Source organism: Alligator mississippiensis, chromosome 6 (genome assembly GCF_030867095.1).
Source record: "Alligator mississippiensis isolate rAllMis1 chromosome 6, rAllMis1, whole genome shotgun sequence".
NCBI classification, from domain to species: Eukaryota; Metazoa; Chordata; order Crocodylia; family Alligatoridae; genus Alligator; species Alligator mississippiensis.
In genome coordinates this window covers 56,715,739-56,736,062 of record NC_081829.1, presented here as the reverse complement: position 1 = coordinate 56,736,062, position 20,324 = coordinate 56,715,739, and the positions used below count along the sequence as shown (strand labels likewise).

Sequence of the window (20,324 nt, the reverse complement as noted above, 5' to 3'; positions counted from 1 at the left end):
CCAGGTTTACAGGAAATCTTTATTGTTTTTAATTACAGAAGCTTTAATGCACAATTTAAGGTCAGTGTCTATGAAAAGAAGCTGCGTGTTTTCCCCTCAGCTGGACAGAAGCTCAGGGTAAGGGAAGGCCAAGAGCCTGGCCTCTTGAATTAAAATGTGTTCCCTCTCCTTAGGTCTCTATACAGACATTTATACTGTGTTCACCATAGTAATATCCAAGTGACTTTGAGGAACATCCTTCCCCCCTCTACTACTTCCTCTCATGTCAATCATTTCTCCTGTACCAGGGAACAAAAGACATGACCATACTGACTTCAAAAACAGGCCTTGAATCTAGTCTAGCAGGCAAAAGTTTGCTGCACTTGCATCAATGTCACATAGCCAGTGACTCTAGGGCAGAGATACTATGAGGTAAGGAGAGCAGTATTTTCCTCACTGCTGTCAAGAAAAATCCTCAGGTAACACAGATGCCTCTGTAGTCACCATTACACGCTTAAATTATGTGGAAGAGAAAACTTGCAGTTACCTTGTGCCTCCCTGTTCTCATCTGAACATTAAGCACTTCAAGAATTTGTAGAGACCAAAAGAAAAGCTATAAAATCAAGGGTTTTAAAAAAATGTCATTCAGCTTTGAAATCCCACAATGTTTAGAATGGACTAAAAAGTATCAAAGAGTTAGGAAGCAGTGTTAAATTTAGTGAAGTTAGTGTTTTAAAATGGCTACCAAAGGACCCTCCCTCCACCCCCCCCCCCCCCCCAAACTATACCAGAGACACAGGTGCTGAGACAGCTAAGGGACAGTTCTTGCCAAACCAGATGTGTTTTAAGTTGTCCTTTTCTTGTCTTACAATGATCAGGCACTTGGGAACAGATTCCCAGTTGGCATAAGTTACCGTAACCACAGGGCCTTTGCCAATTTACACCAAATGAGCATCTGGCCCTAAGAGTTTATTTCAGGTTGTTTGCAGACACACACAGCCAGCCTTTCCTCTCCAGAGGACATAAGAACAGTTCCAGTACAGAACCATTCTTTTTCACTTACATGGTTAGGATAATTTAGGATGTGATTCTTAAATGAGCCTAAGGGATTTACATGACCAAATCCCATTCGGTTTCAGTTCCTAAATCCCTTAGGCTGATCTGAAAATCTGAACCTTCCTTCTCTAGCCACAAGTATGGGCAAAGCACTCAAGATCATTGCAGTAGAATCCAACACCAATCCATCACAGAATGTCAATGCGATCAGTCTGCTCTGATCTATTTTTGCTTTTAGTCAGACAAATTGCTATTTATTCATATAAAAAAACAGCCCACTGTATGCCACTCCCCTCTATCTACCTAAGGACATTCCACCCCACGGCTTCCAATTCACAATGCACTGTATATTCTTAGGGCTGACTGAGTTGATGCTGAAGATGAGTTTTACAAATGGCAGCAGTATTGCAAATCAGCAGGAAGGTGTATGACTTTCAGGAGAGAGAGGAGAGGTACAGATCTCTTCACCGACCCAGTCTTCTCACCAATTCCCACACAAACAAATCCCAGGATGCTTGATCAAAACCACGGCAAACACGTTCAGTTGGAAAGGATTCTTTTAGTTCCATATATGACGCTTGCAATGCTCCACAGCCTGGAAAAAGAAGAGAAAAAATAGGTGTGAAAGAAAGACCTGTATCTTCAAATTACAGTACAGTCAGAGTGAACTTGCATGAACAGCTCGGAACCCCAGTGGCCAGCCAGGATTTTGAAGTATAACCAAAATTCTCACCGTACGAAAAGCTTCCCAAGGGAATACCAGCTAGATTTAAATGTAATCTGATTTACATTTACATGGATATTCCACGTAGCTGATTAGATCACCTAGGTCTGAATACCCGCTTGCCATAGAGGCAGGGGCTAAGGAATGCTGCAGCAGACTTCATCACACCAGAGGAAACAACTCAGAGCTCACTAATATATTTAGGTTTCTTTCTATACAGCTTTCATCACTATGGTCCCTAAACATCTCATATCAACTAAGAACAATTTCTTCAGCTGTTTAATGGGTAGCATTAAGAACTCTGAAAAATTTGGGTTTGTAGACATGCTGGGAAACTGCTCTGATATGCTGTAATTACAACACATCAGAGTAGACTGGATTAATGGAGTCTGCTGGAACGTGCCAATTAGTGCACTCCCGCAGCCTCCAGTGTCTCATGTATCAGCATCCCTGTGCTTCAAAATGGCAGTGGGGGTGATTTAATTAAAGCTTGTTTGACAAGCTTTAGATAAAGTGCCCTCACCTCAATTTTGAAGCACAGGGACACTGATACATGAGACACTGCAGGCGCTTTAATTACTGCGGCTCTGGGAGCCACTCTAATTAAAGTGCCCCACCCCTGGAGCACATGTAAAAACATTCATGTCTCGTCCTTCTTGGCTAGACAGCTGAACAGTATACAGGACAACTTATATCTTTAAAAAGGGACAATGAATCACAACAAAGGACTGAGAAGTGGAAAATAAAATCCTCTTGCACATTAACGAAGTTAAATATTAGCAAAACTAAAACTAGTTATAATTTATACCCAGCCTAAACTTCTGTTTTACACAATGGACCCTCTATACTATAGGATGAAAACCCACTAAAAAGAGCACATGTGCTATGCACAGTTCAGTGTCACATAGAGATATTTGAATTAGCTCTGGATAAACAAGCATGGGTTCAAGAAATGGTATGCATACATTCACCCAGCTGAGAAGCAGGATATATGAGTCTGGGTGGAGCCTTGCTAATTAATTAATTGATATTGTGCTAATCCTTTGCACTGGCATAAAGAAATCGATTGGTAGAGTGTTCTAGACACATCAGTGTTGAAATTAGTTGAGATTATGACTGCATCATCAGTTTTGTAACTAAAAGAATTACCCAATCCAAGGGTGCAGCATGTGGGAGAAGGGAAGAGAAACTTGGGTTATGCAAGTGTTCAATAACTGAAAGTCTTCAACCCACCCATTGAACACGGGAAGCTCAAGCAATTATACCATTAGCTTTTCATGGTGCTTCACCCAGCATACTCCAACACTGGCTGCAAAAGGGCAGAAATGTATTCTCCACAAAAACTTGACATTTGATGTTTCTTGGGCAGAGCCAGCCAATTCAACCACAGAATATGCAAATATTTTACACCATGCATTATCATTTGGAACAGCTCCTGCAGGAAACTGCCAAGCTCTTTGTATTTTATTCACAAATGACTTCACTAGTAGAAGTGACTAACCTTTCCACTCCAATAGGATCCCATTCATATAGGATGCACTTTTAGTCTGTATATGTTACATATATTATGCAATTAATTGGTTAATTGAGCAATAGATTTAGACTGGACATATGTTCAAAGTAAGCCCAGGCACAAGTGCAAAGTAATTACCACATAATAAAAATGACCATTCAGCTATAAAAAGAGCCAATCAGTTCTAAAATTAGTGCTTGAAAATGTGTAACAGCTCTACAGCTGGTTTCTATGCAGCTTTAATTTGAATGTGTAGCAGGGCCCATAGTCACAACGTTACTTTAATTCCCCCATATTAGCATTAGCAGATTTCTCCGAAATAATCCAGGATTCCTGGCACTAAAAAGGTTGAGAAGCATTTGAGTGGGTCAGGTGCCGCCTCACAGCTCAGTCAGCTGCTCAAAGCTGCATCAAGTTGAAAAGGATTTCTCTAAAGCCAACTTTAGAGCCAACTCTAAGTGCCTCATTAGGTCATTCCCGTTCCTAAGAGCAGCCTCAAGTGTCGACCATCTAGTGCATTAGCCAGTTGAACTGGAAATGTCCCAGTCAATGGCACATTTATGCTTCCACTAAAAAGGAAGACAATTCTATAATCCCAACAGGTAGCTCTCCCTCTGACAGGTGTCGGCCTGCACACTTTCACAAGCCTAGGTTAGACATTTGTGGTTCTCTGTCAGAGGAGCTAGATCTAAACGTAACCCAACTCACCCCTCATTTACACCAATATTATACTAGTGCCGTTCCACTTAGCTCTATGAAATTACTGCTTATGACATCTGGGTACATGAAAGGAGAATCAGGGCCAATATTTTCAAATATTCCATTTCAGTTCATTGCCAGTTGAATTTGTGGCATCTCAGAGCCCATTCTCACTGTAGAGAGAACTCCTATTACTTACATTTCTTCCCAGGAGAACTCTTACAATCTTTTCTCCAATGCCTGATGAAGGGTGTTTGTGCCTGAAAGCTTGCAATTAAAGATTTTTTTTTTCAAAAATCTTGTTGGTCTAATAAAAGATACAATCTCTATTACGAGTCCTGATTGCCTATTACTTACATGGCATTCAACTGCAGTCTCCATGTTCTTACACCAGTAGCTTGGGCCCCAGACACATGGGTCAGCACCTATGAGATCCTCTTCAGAGGCTCTACAGACTCTTATTTTCTGTACAGTGAAAAAAGGAAGAGAATGAAACATGTGGTTACATCTTCCCCTTTGCCCAGTACAGTGAGTTATCTCATTTCCTCCCCCATGTTTCAGTCTCTTTTGTACAGCTCCAAGTGTTTCTAGTGGGTGTTTGAGTGTGTAGCCAAAGAAAAGGTAGTGTTGGGAGCTTCCACATTAGAAATGCCAGTTAGGTCTGTAGCTAAAAGAATAGACCTGTGAAATGCCTTGAAGGAGCAACGATTCTGACCTGAACCTGTTCAGCTTTCACAAGAAAAGGCTGAGAGGGGATCTGGTGACTGTCTATAAACTTACCAAGGGGGACCAGCAGGGAACAGGAGAGACCCTGTTCCCCCGAGCACTACCAGAAGTAACTAAGAATAACGGCCATAAATTGACTGAGTTGGTTCAGGCTAGACATCAGGAGGCACTACTTCACAGTCAGGGCAGCTAGGATCTGGAACCAACTTCCACGGGAAGTGGTGCTTGTTGCTACCCAGGGGGTCTTCAAAAGGAGGCTAGATAAGCACCTAGCCAGGGTCGTTTGACCCCAGCACTCTTTCCTGCCACGGCAGGGGGTCGGACTTGATGATCTGCTCGGGTCCCTTTCGACCCTACCAACTATGAAACTATTCTTGATCTAATATTAGCAGAAAAACACATTTCACACTTCAGGCTGCCTGGTATTACCATCCCAGGTCCTACTTTAAACTGGGGGTCAAGCAGGGGAAATAGGTCAATACCTATTCTAGGTAATCCTTGCTAGAAATAGGTTAATACTAGGCCTGTCCGAATAGGAAAGTATTTGATTTGGATTCAGATTTGGCCAATTCGGAGGACAGTGATTCAATTTGGAGATTTGGATCATTGTCCCGAATCAATTTGGCCAATCAGCTTTGGAAGATTCGGCACCAGTTTGGAGAGATTCTGTGATTTGGCCACAGACTATAATGGGGAATCACTGAAATACCTATAACTTTGTCATTTTCTGGCAGATTTGGATGAAAACAGCAGGAATGGTAGTCCCTTCTGAGGGCATGAGGCCTGCCAAGTTTCAAGGAGATAGGTGCAGGGGTTTCTTGGAAACTGCACCTCAAGATGCTAACATGCAAAACTTGTGACATGTGTGACTGTGTGTGTGTTAAGTCACATCAGGATGAAAATCGCAGGGAAATATCACAGTCACTGGCCAGCTACAGATGTCAGTCTTTCCCCCTCCGAGTTCCCCCTGCCTCTTCTCAGTTTCTGTTCCCCTGAAATACTGCCTGCCAAATCTCCGAGCTTCCAAATCTTTTTCCAAATTGATTTGGAGGCTCTGAATTGATTCAGAAGGTTTTTTTGGTCTCCTAATTCGATTCCAATTCAGTGATTCGGCCTCCGAATTGGGCAGAATCTTCTCCGAATTGAATCTGTGACCAAAGCTTCGCACACCCCTAGTCAACACCTATACTAGTTCTCTTCTGAAACCAGGAGTTACAAACTACTGTCCTTGCACAAGAATGTAATTGGACTTCTTTGCACAGTTTCAAGCACTGAAGTGACAGGGTGCTTTCTCCATAGCTCACAGTGGCCCAGCTACTTACAGTGCACACAAAGTTAGGATCCATCATCTGCACCAGGAGTCGTACTGCACCAGGCTCATACTGCTCCACAAGTTCATCACACTGTAACAAAAAGACAAAGGTGTGAGGACAGGATGTGTAGCTAGCACTGCATGGGACAAAGTAGAACCTCCTGATTCAAGTAGGCAATCTCAAGCAGTCTCATATTTCACAACTAAATAAAAGATTCCACTGGGATTTGGGAGGCGATGCTGGGGGAGGAGAGAGAGAGTGGTCCTCCAGTGAAGGGACAGAATCTTTTATACATACATCACTCTGACAGCTACATTTACTGTCAGTGACTCAGAAACTCAGATATAGCACCCTGACAGTAAGGTTAAAGGAAGAAAGGCATATGCTTGAATTTGCCTATGAATTGCCAGTTTCAAGGACAGATTTACAATGATGCTGGATTTGCCAACTTTCTATTTTTGCCCATTGTAGATTGTTCTCCGGGTATGACTGAGAGGCAGGCTGCTATATATTAGAGCACATATTGCCACCTGATCTACCAGAGATCAAGGTTGCTCCTCAGTCATGCAGTTTCCTTTGAGCAAAGAGGGAGCTTATACCTTTTGACACTGAACAACAGGAGAGACATCCTAGCAGGGATCAGAGCGCCAGTGTGGAGAAGCTTAAAACCAAAAGCACACTAAAAGAGAGTCTCAGATGCACTGTACCAGCTTCAGTGCAAGAACCTAAGAACCCTTTCATAATTGTCTCAATATCACCCATCAGAGACTGACTCAGTGAGGCATCTCCAGCACACAAGCCATCAATCTAAAGACTCAGATTTTAATGTTTGGCCTCAGCACTCAATAATTTGTTCCCATCTGTTTCTTCACTTTCTTATCTAAAGTATATGGGTGTGAAGGATAAAGGTAGCAGAAAATCAGGTAGGTTAGAGTGACACTGTAGATGATGTACAGATGGTGCTCTTCCGTTCCCCATATAACTATTTGCTATTACCTTCTCCATCAGGACGTCTGGCAGAACCTGACAGCCCTTCGTAAGCATATCACCAATTTCAATCAGAGTCTCATTCTTCAGCAGCTCGTCATCAATGTAACTAATAACAATCTGACACACGTGGCAGAACTGATCAGCGTTCACTAGTGCCTGTTCCAGGGCATTTCTCTCTGACCAGAAAAACAATATTAGAGTGTTAGATCTGGAAGCTTTTCCATGAAAGTTCTTCCCAACTTAGCATGCCCTAGTCCCAGACCTGGGCTCGCTAGCTTTCACCTCAGCAGCCGGCCTCAGGTGAATGCTGGACTAATGAAAATCATATCCTTGAGGTGGGCTTTTCAAATATAAACCAATGAGTTCTGTACACAAATGTGCTGTCCCAGTGCTTACCAGTTTGTAAAGGGGTCGAATGTTTGGGACAGCATTTCAGCATGATGCATATAGCTTCAGGATTAGTCGCCTCCAACAACATGACAACAACAGCCTTGCCATAGGAGTCCACAAAGTCTTTACATTGCCCCAAGACCCCATGTGGTAGGAGGTAGCAGACCTTTTCTATTCCATGGACTATTTCATCCTGGAACACAAATATAGCAGGGGTGAGAAGGAAGAATAAGTCCCTGCAGTCTACTACTGCATATCTCTCTCCCTGCCCCCTCTATGGGAACAGGGAGCTCTCATTCTTCTGCATAACCCTTCCCTCTGCTAAAGACAAAGCTTTTACTGGGCATATTCATGCATAAATCATTCATGCAAAATAGTGCCTAAGCCAATGTCTTTCCCAAACCTGCCTTTTCCTCAGTCAGGAGGCAGCTTGCAAGCAGCACTCCTCAAGCATTTATGGAATTCCATTCATTCACTTCCAACAACCCCAAAGCTTCTCTCTCCCCCATGTCAGAGGAGAACATGTTCTAAGCCCAGAGCAGCATGCATATATAGCCTGAATAAGCTCTGTTTCTAAGTATCAATGTACTAGGGATGTCTTCTTCACCAGCCATGTACCTCTGTCATGTTGTTCTCCAACAGATTCTCTGCTGTCTTTATCACCATTTCACACACACTGCACAGGGGGGTGGATTTCTCTGTGCCCTGGTTTTCCTGTTAAGTATAACAACATGGCAACACTTAAAAGATGATTAATATAATTGGGAATTGTGGTCATGTCTGTGGAACCTTCTGCTTTCCACCTTCCGATTTCAATCAACCTCTATTAATAGTCCAGAAGACATTCCTTTTGCCTTGGAATCTCTCCAAGAATAAGCCGACCTTACTCAGTTTTATGCATATGACACTATCCCATAAAAAAGGGAAGGGTCTGAGATTCTGACAATTCCAAGCTGTGTCTAACCATCAATCTTGCCAAAGATTTAAACTTTGGGTAAGGACTACAGTAGATTGTTGGATACTGTTTCTAGAACTGTAGTTCATGAATGCAGTTACAATCAACTACAAAGGACTGTCCTGACTAGTGCTGATGGGAGAGGATGCAAAAACATTTGGAAAAAAAATACAAATGTTCTCATAAAAAGATGTATGTAATTGAAACTTTTCAAAATGAGAGATTTTGACCAAATCTAAACCTGATCCTGTCCTACTTCTGCACTGTGTTTCTTGCTTTATCATTTTAATTTTTAGTCACTGGTGAATACTGAGGTGGGTACAGTATAAGGAAACACTCTTCAAAGAGGAGAAGCTTCATAACCTAACCAGTTCAGTGCTGTTTACCAAGATAGTCATGATATTTAGTACAAATCTGGCAGCCAGCCCTTATTTGTATAGCTTTCATTCCTCAGCCAGTGCTTATATTGGTTACAGGAAGGCAGAAGTAGGCCTGTTCTTTCCGTGGTAAACAGCAGAGGGTGCTGAAAGCCTCATCTTACCTCTACCGGCTCCATCACATTAAGCATGCTCATCACTTTAGCTGAGAACAGGGTCATGAGGGGAACAGATTTCTGGGAAGTGCAGAGTCCAGCCAAGCCACAAATATCCTTCGGCTGCTAGAGAGAGAGAGATGCAAATCACAGAAAAGAGAAAATCTATGCCAATTTGACTAAGGAAGGAAGAGAAACCTCCAGGGTTGCACTGCACTCAACTACTATAGGTGTGAGGCTGTTTTCCCAAGTGTTCATGAGAGAACTGTAGTAATTGCTATAGCTATGGATAGGCTGTCCAGCCAGTAGACTAATGACATTTTCTCTGTTTAGAATACAGTCAAGATGACGTTGGATCTGTAACTAGTCTGGATTTAAACCTGTGTCATAGACATTATGCTCATATCTGTAAAAAGATGAATCACTTCATGTCTATGTTCTCTGCAACCCGCACTAAAACACCAATGCAGCCACATAACCTCTGCTCTTTCCTCCCTTGCAGTTAAAGTGTAAGGCAGCCTTGCCACAAATAAGCTTCTGCAGTATCAGTGGACAATTTACAGCAATGGTAAAAGCTGTGCATGGGTGAAAGGAAAGCCTCAGAGCAACATGTCAGACTGTCTGGCTAGGCACTGCCTTTCACTAGATAAGCAGATCAAAGTATTAATGTTACCACAGCATTCTGTGCATGCAACATGATATGTCTCTGTACCATGATGGACACAGGAAGTCCAACGCTAATCTTACACTGGTTTTATACCAGGGTAAGCCTTTTCATTTGTGTGGAGTTATTCCTTCTTTACTCTCAGAGCCAAGGCTGGGGATTTTGACTGGTTTGCGCCATTGATCCTGCTGGGACTTAAAAGCTGGAGGTTCCTGGCTAAAGGGTCTTGCCCCTCCACTTAGGGTCAGACTGATTGTCCTATTTGGGGCTGGGAAGGAATTTTACCCCATCATCAGATTGGATGAACTGTGGGGGTTTTGCCTTTCTCTGTAGCAGAGGATGTGGCTCTCTATCTGGGATCTCTTGACCATATATTAACAACCTTTTACAGAAGCAGGACATTGGCTGCTGTGGTTCTCCTGCTTTACCTGTGGCATGCTAGGGTGTTATATGTTGTGTTGTGTCAGGGTTGATGGTAGTTTTACTAAGTTAGATTATGGATGTGTATAGGATGGTTTGGAAAGAGAGGATCCTGCCTCAGGCAGAGGGTTGGACTAGATGACCTATGGAGGTTTCTTCCAACCCTACCTCTTTATGATTCTTCCCACCTACACAAGGTCTTCCAAAATTATAAAACAGAGAGGTGCTGGCAAAGCAGGATAGAGAAAGTCTTATTTTTAATTCTCAGTTCAGAGCCCAAACTTTGGCCGTGACCCAGAAAGGTTACCTCTAGGGAAAAGCCAGAAATGTGTTTCAAGAAAAAAATGACAGGCCCAGACAAGACCAAAAAAAAAAAAAAAAAAAAAGAGTTGATTTCAGTTATTTTCATTGAAAAATCACAAATCTAGTAAAAATAGAACTGTTTTAGAAAACATTTCAAACTTCAACAAATATGCATTTTTTCATCAAATTTTTCCTTGAAAATTTTCCATCAGCTCTGCATTTGGACCCTTCCTGAGTACAGAGTTAAAGTCAGGAGGATCACCCTAAGTCTTCCCCGTCATCAAAGCAAGGTCTTCACATTGGAGCAGAAACAGTAACTTGCTCACTGAAGACATCTGCTCCCCCTTCTCTTTTACCCCATTAAACATCATTTGTATCTGTCAAAGCTGACAATAACCAGATGTTGTACACAACTAATTAGCAAGAGAAAAGAAATTACAGTGATTTAGATAAAAACAAAGACATTACCACAGGCATGTTTTCCACATACCTCATCTTTCTGTCAGTGAAGAAGTAGAGTTGTGGAAAGAAAGATAACACAACAGTTAAATTCAGTGGGGAAAAATCCTTCCCAAGCATTCAGACTTTACATATGCAAAAATTCCATACAGAAGAACCTACTTAGGAAATCACCTCTCCCCAGCTTTCAGCTATGCTACTTTACCAATATAAAACAAACATTTCATTGGCCTTTACCCATTTCTGTTTAGCCTCCAGCATACTAAATGCCATTTTTCATATTGCTCAGAGAGAGAGGCCCTGATCAGACCTAATCAGGACAGGAGTTTAAACACAGCCCCAGACAAAACCAGAATGTTAAGGTTGCTCAAATTTCAGGTGCCCAAAACTGACCTGCACTCTGATACGCTTTTAGGGGATATGATGTACCACAATGGAGATTGATTTATTCCAGTGGAAGGGACCTACTCAAGTATAAGGTGAGAAATACTCTCCTTGCCTATAAAGCTGGATGTAGATGCCATATTTGAAATAAATATTCCCCTGTGTATAGTCTAAGTCACATAGAGTAAACCCTGGTCACTTTGCCCCTATGGTTTAATTTGCTGTTGTTCCAATGCCCCACTCGTCTCCCTTTCCCTGGTCCTCCCAATTATCAGCCTCTGATAATTGGTCACAATTTGGCATTATTTGTATTCACTTCAGAATGGTGAATTAGCTAGGGTTGGCTGTATTACATTCAACTCTGGCAGGACAAGAGTGTGACTTCTGCATCTTCAGAGTGAGATTGGTAAAATCAGAATAAGAAAATACTCCAATAGTTTAGTAAAACAGCATTCAGATATTAATCTTTTCAGACTCCACCTGCCCCACTGCATGCACTGACAAGATATGCAGAGTATTAGATATGGAGTTTTCACACATTCATAAAGATCCTTAGAATGCGTCACAGTCCCTTCAAGACATTAAGCTTTGAGACATTAAGGTAATTCTTGCCAGAAAAAGTTCTGATGAAAAATGGGGTGTTCTCACTATATTCAGCTTACCATGTATGTCAGCAACTGGAGAACTAAGTGTGAGTACTCAGAGATGTAACTCTTGCACTGTGAGAGAAAGAGACAATTCAAGTAAATACCCATACGCTACACTCACCACAGGAGTTACCAGTGATGCAACATTATGAAGGAGATTCAGCAATGTCAGAAAATTAAAACAACATTTTCCACAGCAAATACTCTGATCTCAATGCACATTTTGAATCTGTCAGTACTTTGACTCACTCTATGTACTGTTACCATAAAGGAAGTTCCAGAATTTTGCATTAAACACTACTTTTTTGCTTAAAGTTCTAGCATTCTTTGCCTTGCCTTACTTTGGGATAAACTACCCCTAAGATTTAACTAGCATCCTGAACACTGACTTTTTAGGGAGAAATGTTATCTCAGCGATAGGGAGGGAGGTAAAAGGACATCTTTAAAATTGGTATCTACCAAGAAGCTGGGTGGGGAGGGGCTAGGTACACCACACTGGAAGTAGTGGCATCTCAGCAAGAACCCTAGGGAGGTAAGGACTTAGGCTCCTTAGGCATCTTTGAAAACCCCAAACTCAACCATTTATGACCCAAAGCTTTGTGTTTGATGAGTTGGCCCAGTAAATAAAATGGTAGCGAATTATCTACCCACTCAGAAGTAGTACACATTGTCTCTGCCCCAAAAAGCTCACCATCTAAGAACAAAAGCAAAATAGGCAGAATGGTGTTGAAACCAGAGTCTGCATATATACAGTGCTTTTTTTTTTTTAAACCAGTAATTGTCAATCTGCCCCAGCTGGACCCTTAGCTTAGTCACCATGAGTTAATTAACTTCATATTGGCTTCAGGGTAGGAATGGGTTGAGGAAGGATTTGAAGGAGCAGACAATGGAAGTTTTATATGTGTATATACATAGTTCATCATGAACAAGCACAATCAGAAATATTTTATCCACCTGAGATGGTAGGAAGGTACAGACTGTGAAGAAAGACTCTAGATCAGAATATTAATAGCATTTATCACACAAACAGCCAATTGTTCAGTATCATCCAGACTATTCCTAGAGAAGGTTTTCTTATCCTACTAAGATCAAAATTACTCTACTTTGTCATCCATGTTAGGTCCCAAGTGTGCACACTCCTCCTTAGTTTCAGCAACTATAGACTCAAGGAAGAAGTTGTATTTCATTTCTTTCTGAATATCAGCTATCAGCTGAATGCAGGTTCCACACACATCTCCTTCCTGCTAGAAGAGAATAGGGGAAACCAAGATTAATACACATGGCCTGAGCTTATGGTGCTATTGTGTCTTCCTCATTAACAGAAAACCCATTTACAATACTTACCTCTACACCTTTAAAAAAATTCATCTTTATAATGCTGCTATAAGGCAAGTATTATCTTCTCTGACTTGTGAGGAAAACTAAGGCAAAGAGGTTAAGACCTATTTGTAACCGTATTTATACACTGCTCTGCTCATCACTTCAAGGCCTAAGCAACCGAGGAGTCTCCTTTTGAAAAAAAAAATTAAGCCCTTAGGCACTGTTAATTCAAAGGACTGATCTGCATTCCAAACCAAAGCCAGAACACTACATTACCTTATGTCAATCAGTGCGTTACCACTGCCTTATACACTAGCTGAGGAACTGGTCCTCCTTACGTTGGAAGTGTAACTGTGAACTGGAAACCTGAGCAGGCTCCTTGCTTTCTTGTACTGTAAAGCCTTGGGTGTATTTCCATGTTTAAGGAGAAGCTATGAGCCAGGGGTCAGCAATGTTTTTGGGCTAAGTGCCCCCCCAAAAACCCTGCAACCTGAACTTGGTAAATGTTGGTGTGCTGGGGCAGGTAGTGGGAGTGCTGTGAGGGGCCCAATCCTTGTTGTGGCAGCGCAGCCCCACCCCTTTGCTCCAATGTTCCCTGAAATCCATGTACAGCCTGTGCCAGCAGAGTCATGCTGAGGCTCTGGACCCTGGTGCAGCTATTTGCAGCCTTATGGATGCTTGCTGCAATCAGCCCAGGCTCTTAGCAGGCTCCTGCCACCTGCCATTGAGCCTGGGCTGCTCACAGTAGGCAGCAGTGAGCCTGCAAGGAGCTGCACTGGGGTCTGGAACCCCAGCCTAGCTCACTGCTGGCAGTGGCTGCACATGTGCCTTGGGGAACAAGGTGGAGAAGAGACCAAGGCTGTGTTGCCCCCAGCCCCTTCCCCACTGTGCACCCCAAGGTGTGTGTGCAGCTGCCAGCCATGGAACTGGGTTGAGGCTCAGGACCCCAGTGCAGCTGTCTGCAGTCTGCCTGCCACCTGTTGTGGGCAGCCCAGGCTCTGTGGCGGCAGCAGCTGCATGTGTGCCTTGGGGTGCATGGCGGGGAAAGGGCTTGGTAGAGTGCAACCCCAGCCCCTTCCTCACTGTGTGCCCCAAGGCATGTGTGCAGTCATTGCTGGCTGCGGAGCTGAGCTGAGGTTCCAGACTACAGTGCACCGGTTGCAGCCTCCCAGCTGCCTGCCACATCCAGCCAAGACTCTGGGCAGCTGCTGCCTGCCACATCCAGCTGAGGCTCTGGGAAGCTGCTGTCTGCCACAGAGCTCAGCCTGCTTGCAACCTCCCAGCTGCCTGCTGGGAACAGCTGGGGCTCCGTGGCCAGCAGCAGCTGCGCAGAATGTGGGCCAGCTGTGGTGTGCCAAGCAAACCAGCCCCATGTGCCATGTTCTGGCAGACATGCCAGGGGTTGCTGAGCCCTGCTATAAGCTGTTAACAAGTACTGAGACAATGGAACACAAGATCTCCTGTTTTTTGCTGCAGCTTACTGACTGCAGAAGTGAATCTGTCCATATTTCATCCTCACCCAGGTCTCTTGCTGGGGCTTGTTTTGAGGATAAAGGAGAAGAGGGACATTAGCAATGTAGGGAGATGCCATTTCAGGGAAGTCCATCACCGTTTTCCCATCAGACTGCAGTGGCTTCTGAAACTTCAAAGCACCCATTTGACTCTCCTGAGATAGGCAAAACCTGAAGGTACCACACACTGCCTGAGGGTTAGCCTGGGAAGAATACAAAAGGACAAGTCACCACTCTGATGCATCTCCAAGTCTTGCTATTTAGAGGAGAGAATGGGTGTAAACAAAAAGCAGCCCCCATCCCTGCTGCTTAAGGCTCCTCAACATTAGTTAAGCAGCCAAGCACATGAATGGATGGATGCTTGAATGCTCAGCAAAAAAATAAGCATTTGAATGCACATAAGCATTTGAAGCATATTTTTCCCTTGCCACCTCCACCCATGCTTTTTATGCAATAGAACCAATGTTATTATCTCACTGAACCCGTGGTACAATTCCACACTAATCCCCACCACAGGAAATGTTTTTCAGCTTGTCTATCTGCCTATGTTTTATGAAACCTCATTACCTAAGACGCTTCACAAAAACCAACAGTGTTTGGGATAAGCAGGAGTGTCTCTAGATAAGTAGTTCAAGCTGAGCAAGAAAAAACTAGTTAAAGGAAAAAGTTGAGCTATAGATACTCATAATAAATGAGCTTTCTGTTGCATCAGGTCATATACATCAGTTCATTTTAAATCATTTTCATTTGAAAACACGTTTTCTCTTTGTCTTGTGGATGTTTATTTATTTTAAATGAAAAGGGTTCCCTTTGTTTCATGTTGAAAGATTTTTTTGGTTTTGGGGGTATTCCACCTTCCTCTTTTTCTTGGAGAAAAGGGGAAGGAAAATCAAAAGCCAAAAAGGTTTCAAATCCAACCTAACTTGAAATCTAACTTTTGTTTAATTAGAAAAATGGAAAATTTCAAAGGAAACAAAAATGTTTATTTGTAGAGCCCCAGGGGTTCCTGGTTTTGAGGGGAGGGTGAATAAAGTTATCTGTCCTGTTTCCACTATTGGAGTAACCAGTTAATGTTATTGCTACCCTCCTCCTGCTCTCTGGTCCATCTGACACAATAGTGGGTTTTGCTTTGCCTTTCCAAAGGCAGGAACTCTTGATTGTTCTGTTGAAAAGTGCAGAAAAGCTCATGTGATGCCTCCAGCAAGAGTGGCACCTTCCTTTTTTTCTTGTGAACCAAGAGACAAGGCTTCTTTGCAGGAGAACCCCCTCCTACTTCACAAACTCAACCCCTAACCAGTCAGTAGATTTGGCCTTGCCATTAATTATGCACCAGAAGTCAACAACATTGTTTGCTCCCAAACATGTTACCAATATTTGTTTGCCAAACTGCAGGAGAATCATTACGCCATTGTCCACCATCTTCTTGCACTTGACTGACCAATCCTGAAAAGGAAGGTACTGGCATTTCTTAACCAAGAAAACACGAAGCTTTTCCTAGAAGAGAAGAGAAAAGAAAAGGAAATCATTAAGGACACATCCATAAAGAATTTTGCTACATCCAGAAAGGCAAAAACAATACATCCATTCTTTGTGTGCTCAGGGGAGACCTTGCAAACCCTGGTAACACCCTTAAGCTGTACCCTTGGGCAAGTTCAGCAGATGTTTTTATCTTAAACTATCTCTTTGCTGGAGTGCTGACCAGAGGCAACTGACTCCCCAGCCCAGCCTCTGGCTTCTTTACTTTGCATTCCATCCAGGAAGAGCACACACAAACTGCTAAAACTTCCTTAGCCTGACGAAGGGTTTTTGAACCCGAAAGCTTGCTTAATAACTATTCTCCAACCATTTGGGTTGGTCTAATAAAAGATATCAAATTCACCCAAGGAACCTTGTCGACCAGAGGAAATGGCACTTGCCCCCATCTACAGGACACTTGTTCTTCCAAAGAAAAGAGTGTCCCATGACTGATTGATCCAGAATCTTTAAGCAAAGCTGATGGATGTACCATCAATTCTTCAAATATCAGAGCAATTCAATTCCAGTTCAAATGACAGAGTATTTTGCAGCTAGACAATGATCTATCAGAGGTAAACTGGTATTCTGATTCTTAGAGGGGAGAGCAGGAAAGGGACCCTATTTACTACACAGTGGACCAGATTCACAATTACATCAGTTCTTTTTTACCTCTCACTTCAGGGTACCTTTTACATTACAGCTCACACAGACTGCCAGAGCACAGGGTAAAAGGGCCTCAAGGTAGAACGAGAATCAGGACCAATATCTGTATGGAAGTTGCTGACCTAGAATTAGGAATATTGTAATCTGCCTACAACCACCAAGACATTTTCAGTAGGGCTGTGCAAAGCTTTGGTTGCTGATTTGATTTGGGGGAGATTCAGCCTGATTCAGTGGCCAAATCTCTGAATCTAAATTGAATCAGGAGACCAATTAAAAGGTCTGAATCAATTCAAAGCCTCCGAATCGATTCAGAAAAGATAGACCCGGGCTCTGTGCTGGTAAGTAGGGGGCAGGGGGAGAAGGGGACCATGGGGGGACCCCCATCCCCTGCCTGCTCCCCCAGTCCCCCCGAGCGCCCCCCCCAACCCCTGCCCACTCTCCCAGCCCCGCCAATGGCTGCCCTGCCCGGCCCATGTCCTGGCATTTAAAAATAAATAAATAAATAATTCAGTCGAATCTGAATCCGAAGCGAATACTAGCTGCTTTGCACAGGCCTAATTTTCAGGTTTAATTCACATTAGATCATCTACCAAACAGCATATCTTCCTCCCCCAACACAATAGACAAAAGTCAGGCATGATATTCTTTCTGTACATAAAGTACTACTATTGTCAAGGTTCCCGAAAGGCTGCTGGGATCGTTAAGTTACTTACCTCTGTAGAGTTGTCCTGCAGGATCCTCCCCGTCAGGGATACCAGTATTTTACACACATTACACTTGATGCTTTTCTGGGAAAGATGAAAAAGTATTTTGAGAGGGATTTGCATGTTGGTAAACATAAGGAAAGTTTATTTTCTCTCTCTGTCTCCATATTATAGAGTGACAGTTGAAGCTAACTTCTCATCTTAGGCACAAATTTCAACCCCCTTCTCCCCCAGCCTTTAAAAACTCCACATCTTGAAATCTCATACAGCCTATCTAATCCACAGCTGAATTTCTCTGAGAGTTCTTTTGTCAGGACAATGGATCAGAAATGGTGTTTCAAAGGTATTGTGGTTTTACTGAGGAGAAGTATGTTTCAGTGACGTTTTGGGAATGAGAGGGGAAATATAATGGAGGTAAGACTATAAGACCTGGTGCTTGATACATATATAGATAAACAGACTAGTATATAAAAATAAGAACTTCTGCCATACACTGATCTGCTGATGGGAGAAGAAGAAGGCATGGCTGGGAGGGGAAGACGGGGTAAGCAAGAAGGAGTAAAAGGGGTGGGAGGGAAGGGGCTGAGAGCTGGGGACAAGAGAAAGCAGCACAGAGACCTCCCCTCCTGTCTGAGAGCAGGGGAGGTAGAAGAAAGGAAGGAAGAACTGGCTTAAGATGGAGTAGGAGATTGAAAGAGAAAAAGTCTGAGTGCAAGGTATCTGGAAGAGGGCATAGGAGAGGGGGCACAGGGTAGAGGAAAAGGACAAGCACCACAGAACGAGGCTAGAAGACTGAAGAGGAGAGAAGGGTGGAACATCATCCATGATGCAAACTGTAAATATGTAGAATACTAGAAAAAAATACAGCAAGCACCACCATTTTACTGAATGGATAAAGCTTCCCCTCTCATATTCCAATCCCCTTAACATCTACTGTTCCCATATCCCTGTCGAGCACAACTCCTACCCCCACCTCTACATACCTCTAAAGGACCTACCAACATCTGTATGGGGAGCCACACTTGGCTGAGTCACATGAAATCTATTCAAACAGAGTATCCCCAAGCAGGATGAAACCTGTAGCAGTAATAACAAATCCCCAATAATACAGAGTGAAAATCTCCCAGTTCAAGGCATTAAGTAGGGATGAAAGTGTGTCTCAGAAAAATCCAGCTACACATGCAAAACAGTATGGTACTTCATTTATAAAACGCAGGGATTCAGTTTTTGCCTGCATACCGCATTAAGAAAGAGGGAAAAGATGCCATTGCTTGACTGGGTACAACATGAGAGAATGTGGGAAGAGGACAATGTAGGATGTAGGAGTCACAAAACTGCAGAAGGCAAAAATTCTTGTGGGTGATATCTTTTACTGGACCACTGGTATGGTTGGTATAGATACAGGCTGCAGAAGATCAGATCTGCCCACAATGGTCTAAGAGCCCAGGATAAGGAGAACACACTGTCCAAAACCATTATTGCTATGTCAAAACCAGTTTTTGTAGGCCAAAGTCATCTCTACATTTCTGCCTGTTTTGCCAAGCATAGCCAGAAGGGATCCCATTTCTCTGTAACTGGTTGACAGACATAGGACTCAATTCCCGCTTACATTAAGGCTATTTTCACTTCTCTAGCAATATAAAAAGACCTTAAAGGGGGATTGTGAATGGCCCTAGAGAGGTCTCCAGGGAAAGAATTTTTGTAAAGACTCTTCTCCAGTCTTGTTTCCAGTGTCCAACATAATCTTGAGGACTTGTTAGAACAGGCCGAGGAGGTGATCAGAGTGCACTGCGCTACAGCAGTTCTCTGCCATTCAAAGATAAGGGCTCCTGAGAAGCAGAGCAGCCCCAGGCCTGACTCAAGCTTACAACAGAGAATAAGCAGAGCCCTGAACAGCCCCAGAATGTAGAGGATAAAGATAACTTAAAACCATCTTAATCACCCATCCTTTTTCCAGCCCCAACCACAAGGCTCATAAACTGAGAATTGGGCCCTCTGTCTTTCTGCATCCAGCATCCTGTCAGTTTCTACTGCTTATACTAAGTTATAGTTTTTCCAGCACACTGAGAATAATTATTACAGACATCTAGGCTATTGTAACTATTTCCCTCAGTTTCCCGAGAAGCATTGCACAGAATTCTTAGGAAAACTGAGGATTTTATACACATTCCAGTTTATTAATTATTATCAGCAGCACTTCGCACTTGGTTTTTCCAGGAAGCCAAATCGAAGTTGATGGCAAGGACTTCTAGAAACACTGAGTGGGCAAGAAACTGGCAGATGAATGACAGTGTTGACAAGTGCGAAGTAAATGTACATAGGAAAAAAAGTCCTCAGTTATACATACACAATGCTGGGCTCTGAACTAGTAGGAAAGAGACTTTGAGGTCACTGTCAAGGCAGGATAGTGAGCTAACTAAGCCATTGGCCTGACCCTGTATGGCACTTCTTATATTCTTATGTTCTTATCATCAGAAGTCCTACAAATTCTCCAGAATATGTGGCCTAATATGATCATTGTAATAATGCTTTGTCTCTAGCTGGTGTTACAGTTATACATTCATGTCTGTACACTTCAAGGGTCTGTTAGATTAGGGGCAGTCTGTAATAGGATTGGTGTAATCCATTTAGTGTGACAATACCGTGGCAAGAGAGCTAAGTCTAGAGCCGATCAAGAATTTTTCAAATTATTTTGTTCACCAAAAAAATTCCCATCATGGAAACCCAAACTGTTCATAAAACAGGGGCAGCTTTGATGAATTTCCTGTTTTAAAAAGTTAGTGGAAGAAAAGTTTAGGGTCTTTTGACATTTTTTACAAGAAAGTTTTTAGCGTTTGCAAGTAAAAGCAACTTGTTT

General features: G+C 42.8%; 1 protein-coding gene across 1 annotated transcript in view; it reads right to left on the bottom strand.

Moving 5' to 3' along the window:
• Window positions 1–20,324, bottom strand: part of LOC102570959 (prosaposin) — a 40,923-nt gene continuing 20,599 nt past the window's right edge. Inside the window, exons 3-14 of the mRNA XM_059730332.1 lie at window positions 17,477–17,551; window positions 15,954–16,079; window positions 14,594–14,788; window positions 12,858–12,998; window positions 11,770–11,826; window positions 8,887–9,003; window positions 8,009–8,104; window positions 7,397–7,583; window positions 7,007–7,176; window positions 6,020–6,100; window positions 4,329–4,436; window positions 1–1,630 (exon numbers count right to left, since the gene is read on the bottom strand). Coding sequence (XP_059586315.1) covers window positions 1,595–1,630; window positions 4,329–4,436; window positions 6,020–6,100; window positions 7,007–7,176; window positions 7,397–7,583; window positions 8,009–8,104; window positions 8,887–9,003; window positions 11,770–11,826; window positions 12,858–12,998; window positions 14,594–14,788; window positions 15,954–16,079; window positions 17,477–17,551 — 1,389 coding nt within the window. The 3' untranslated portion in view covers window positions 1–1,594. The remainder of the gene's footprint in view (window positions 1,631–4,328; window positions 4,437–6,019; window positions 6,101–7,006; window positions 7,177–7,396; window positions 7,584–8,008; window positions 8,105–8,886; window positions 9,004–11,769; window positions 11,827–12,857; window positions 12,999–14,593; window positions 14,789–15,953; window positions 16,080–17,476; window positions 17,552–20,324) is intronic.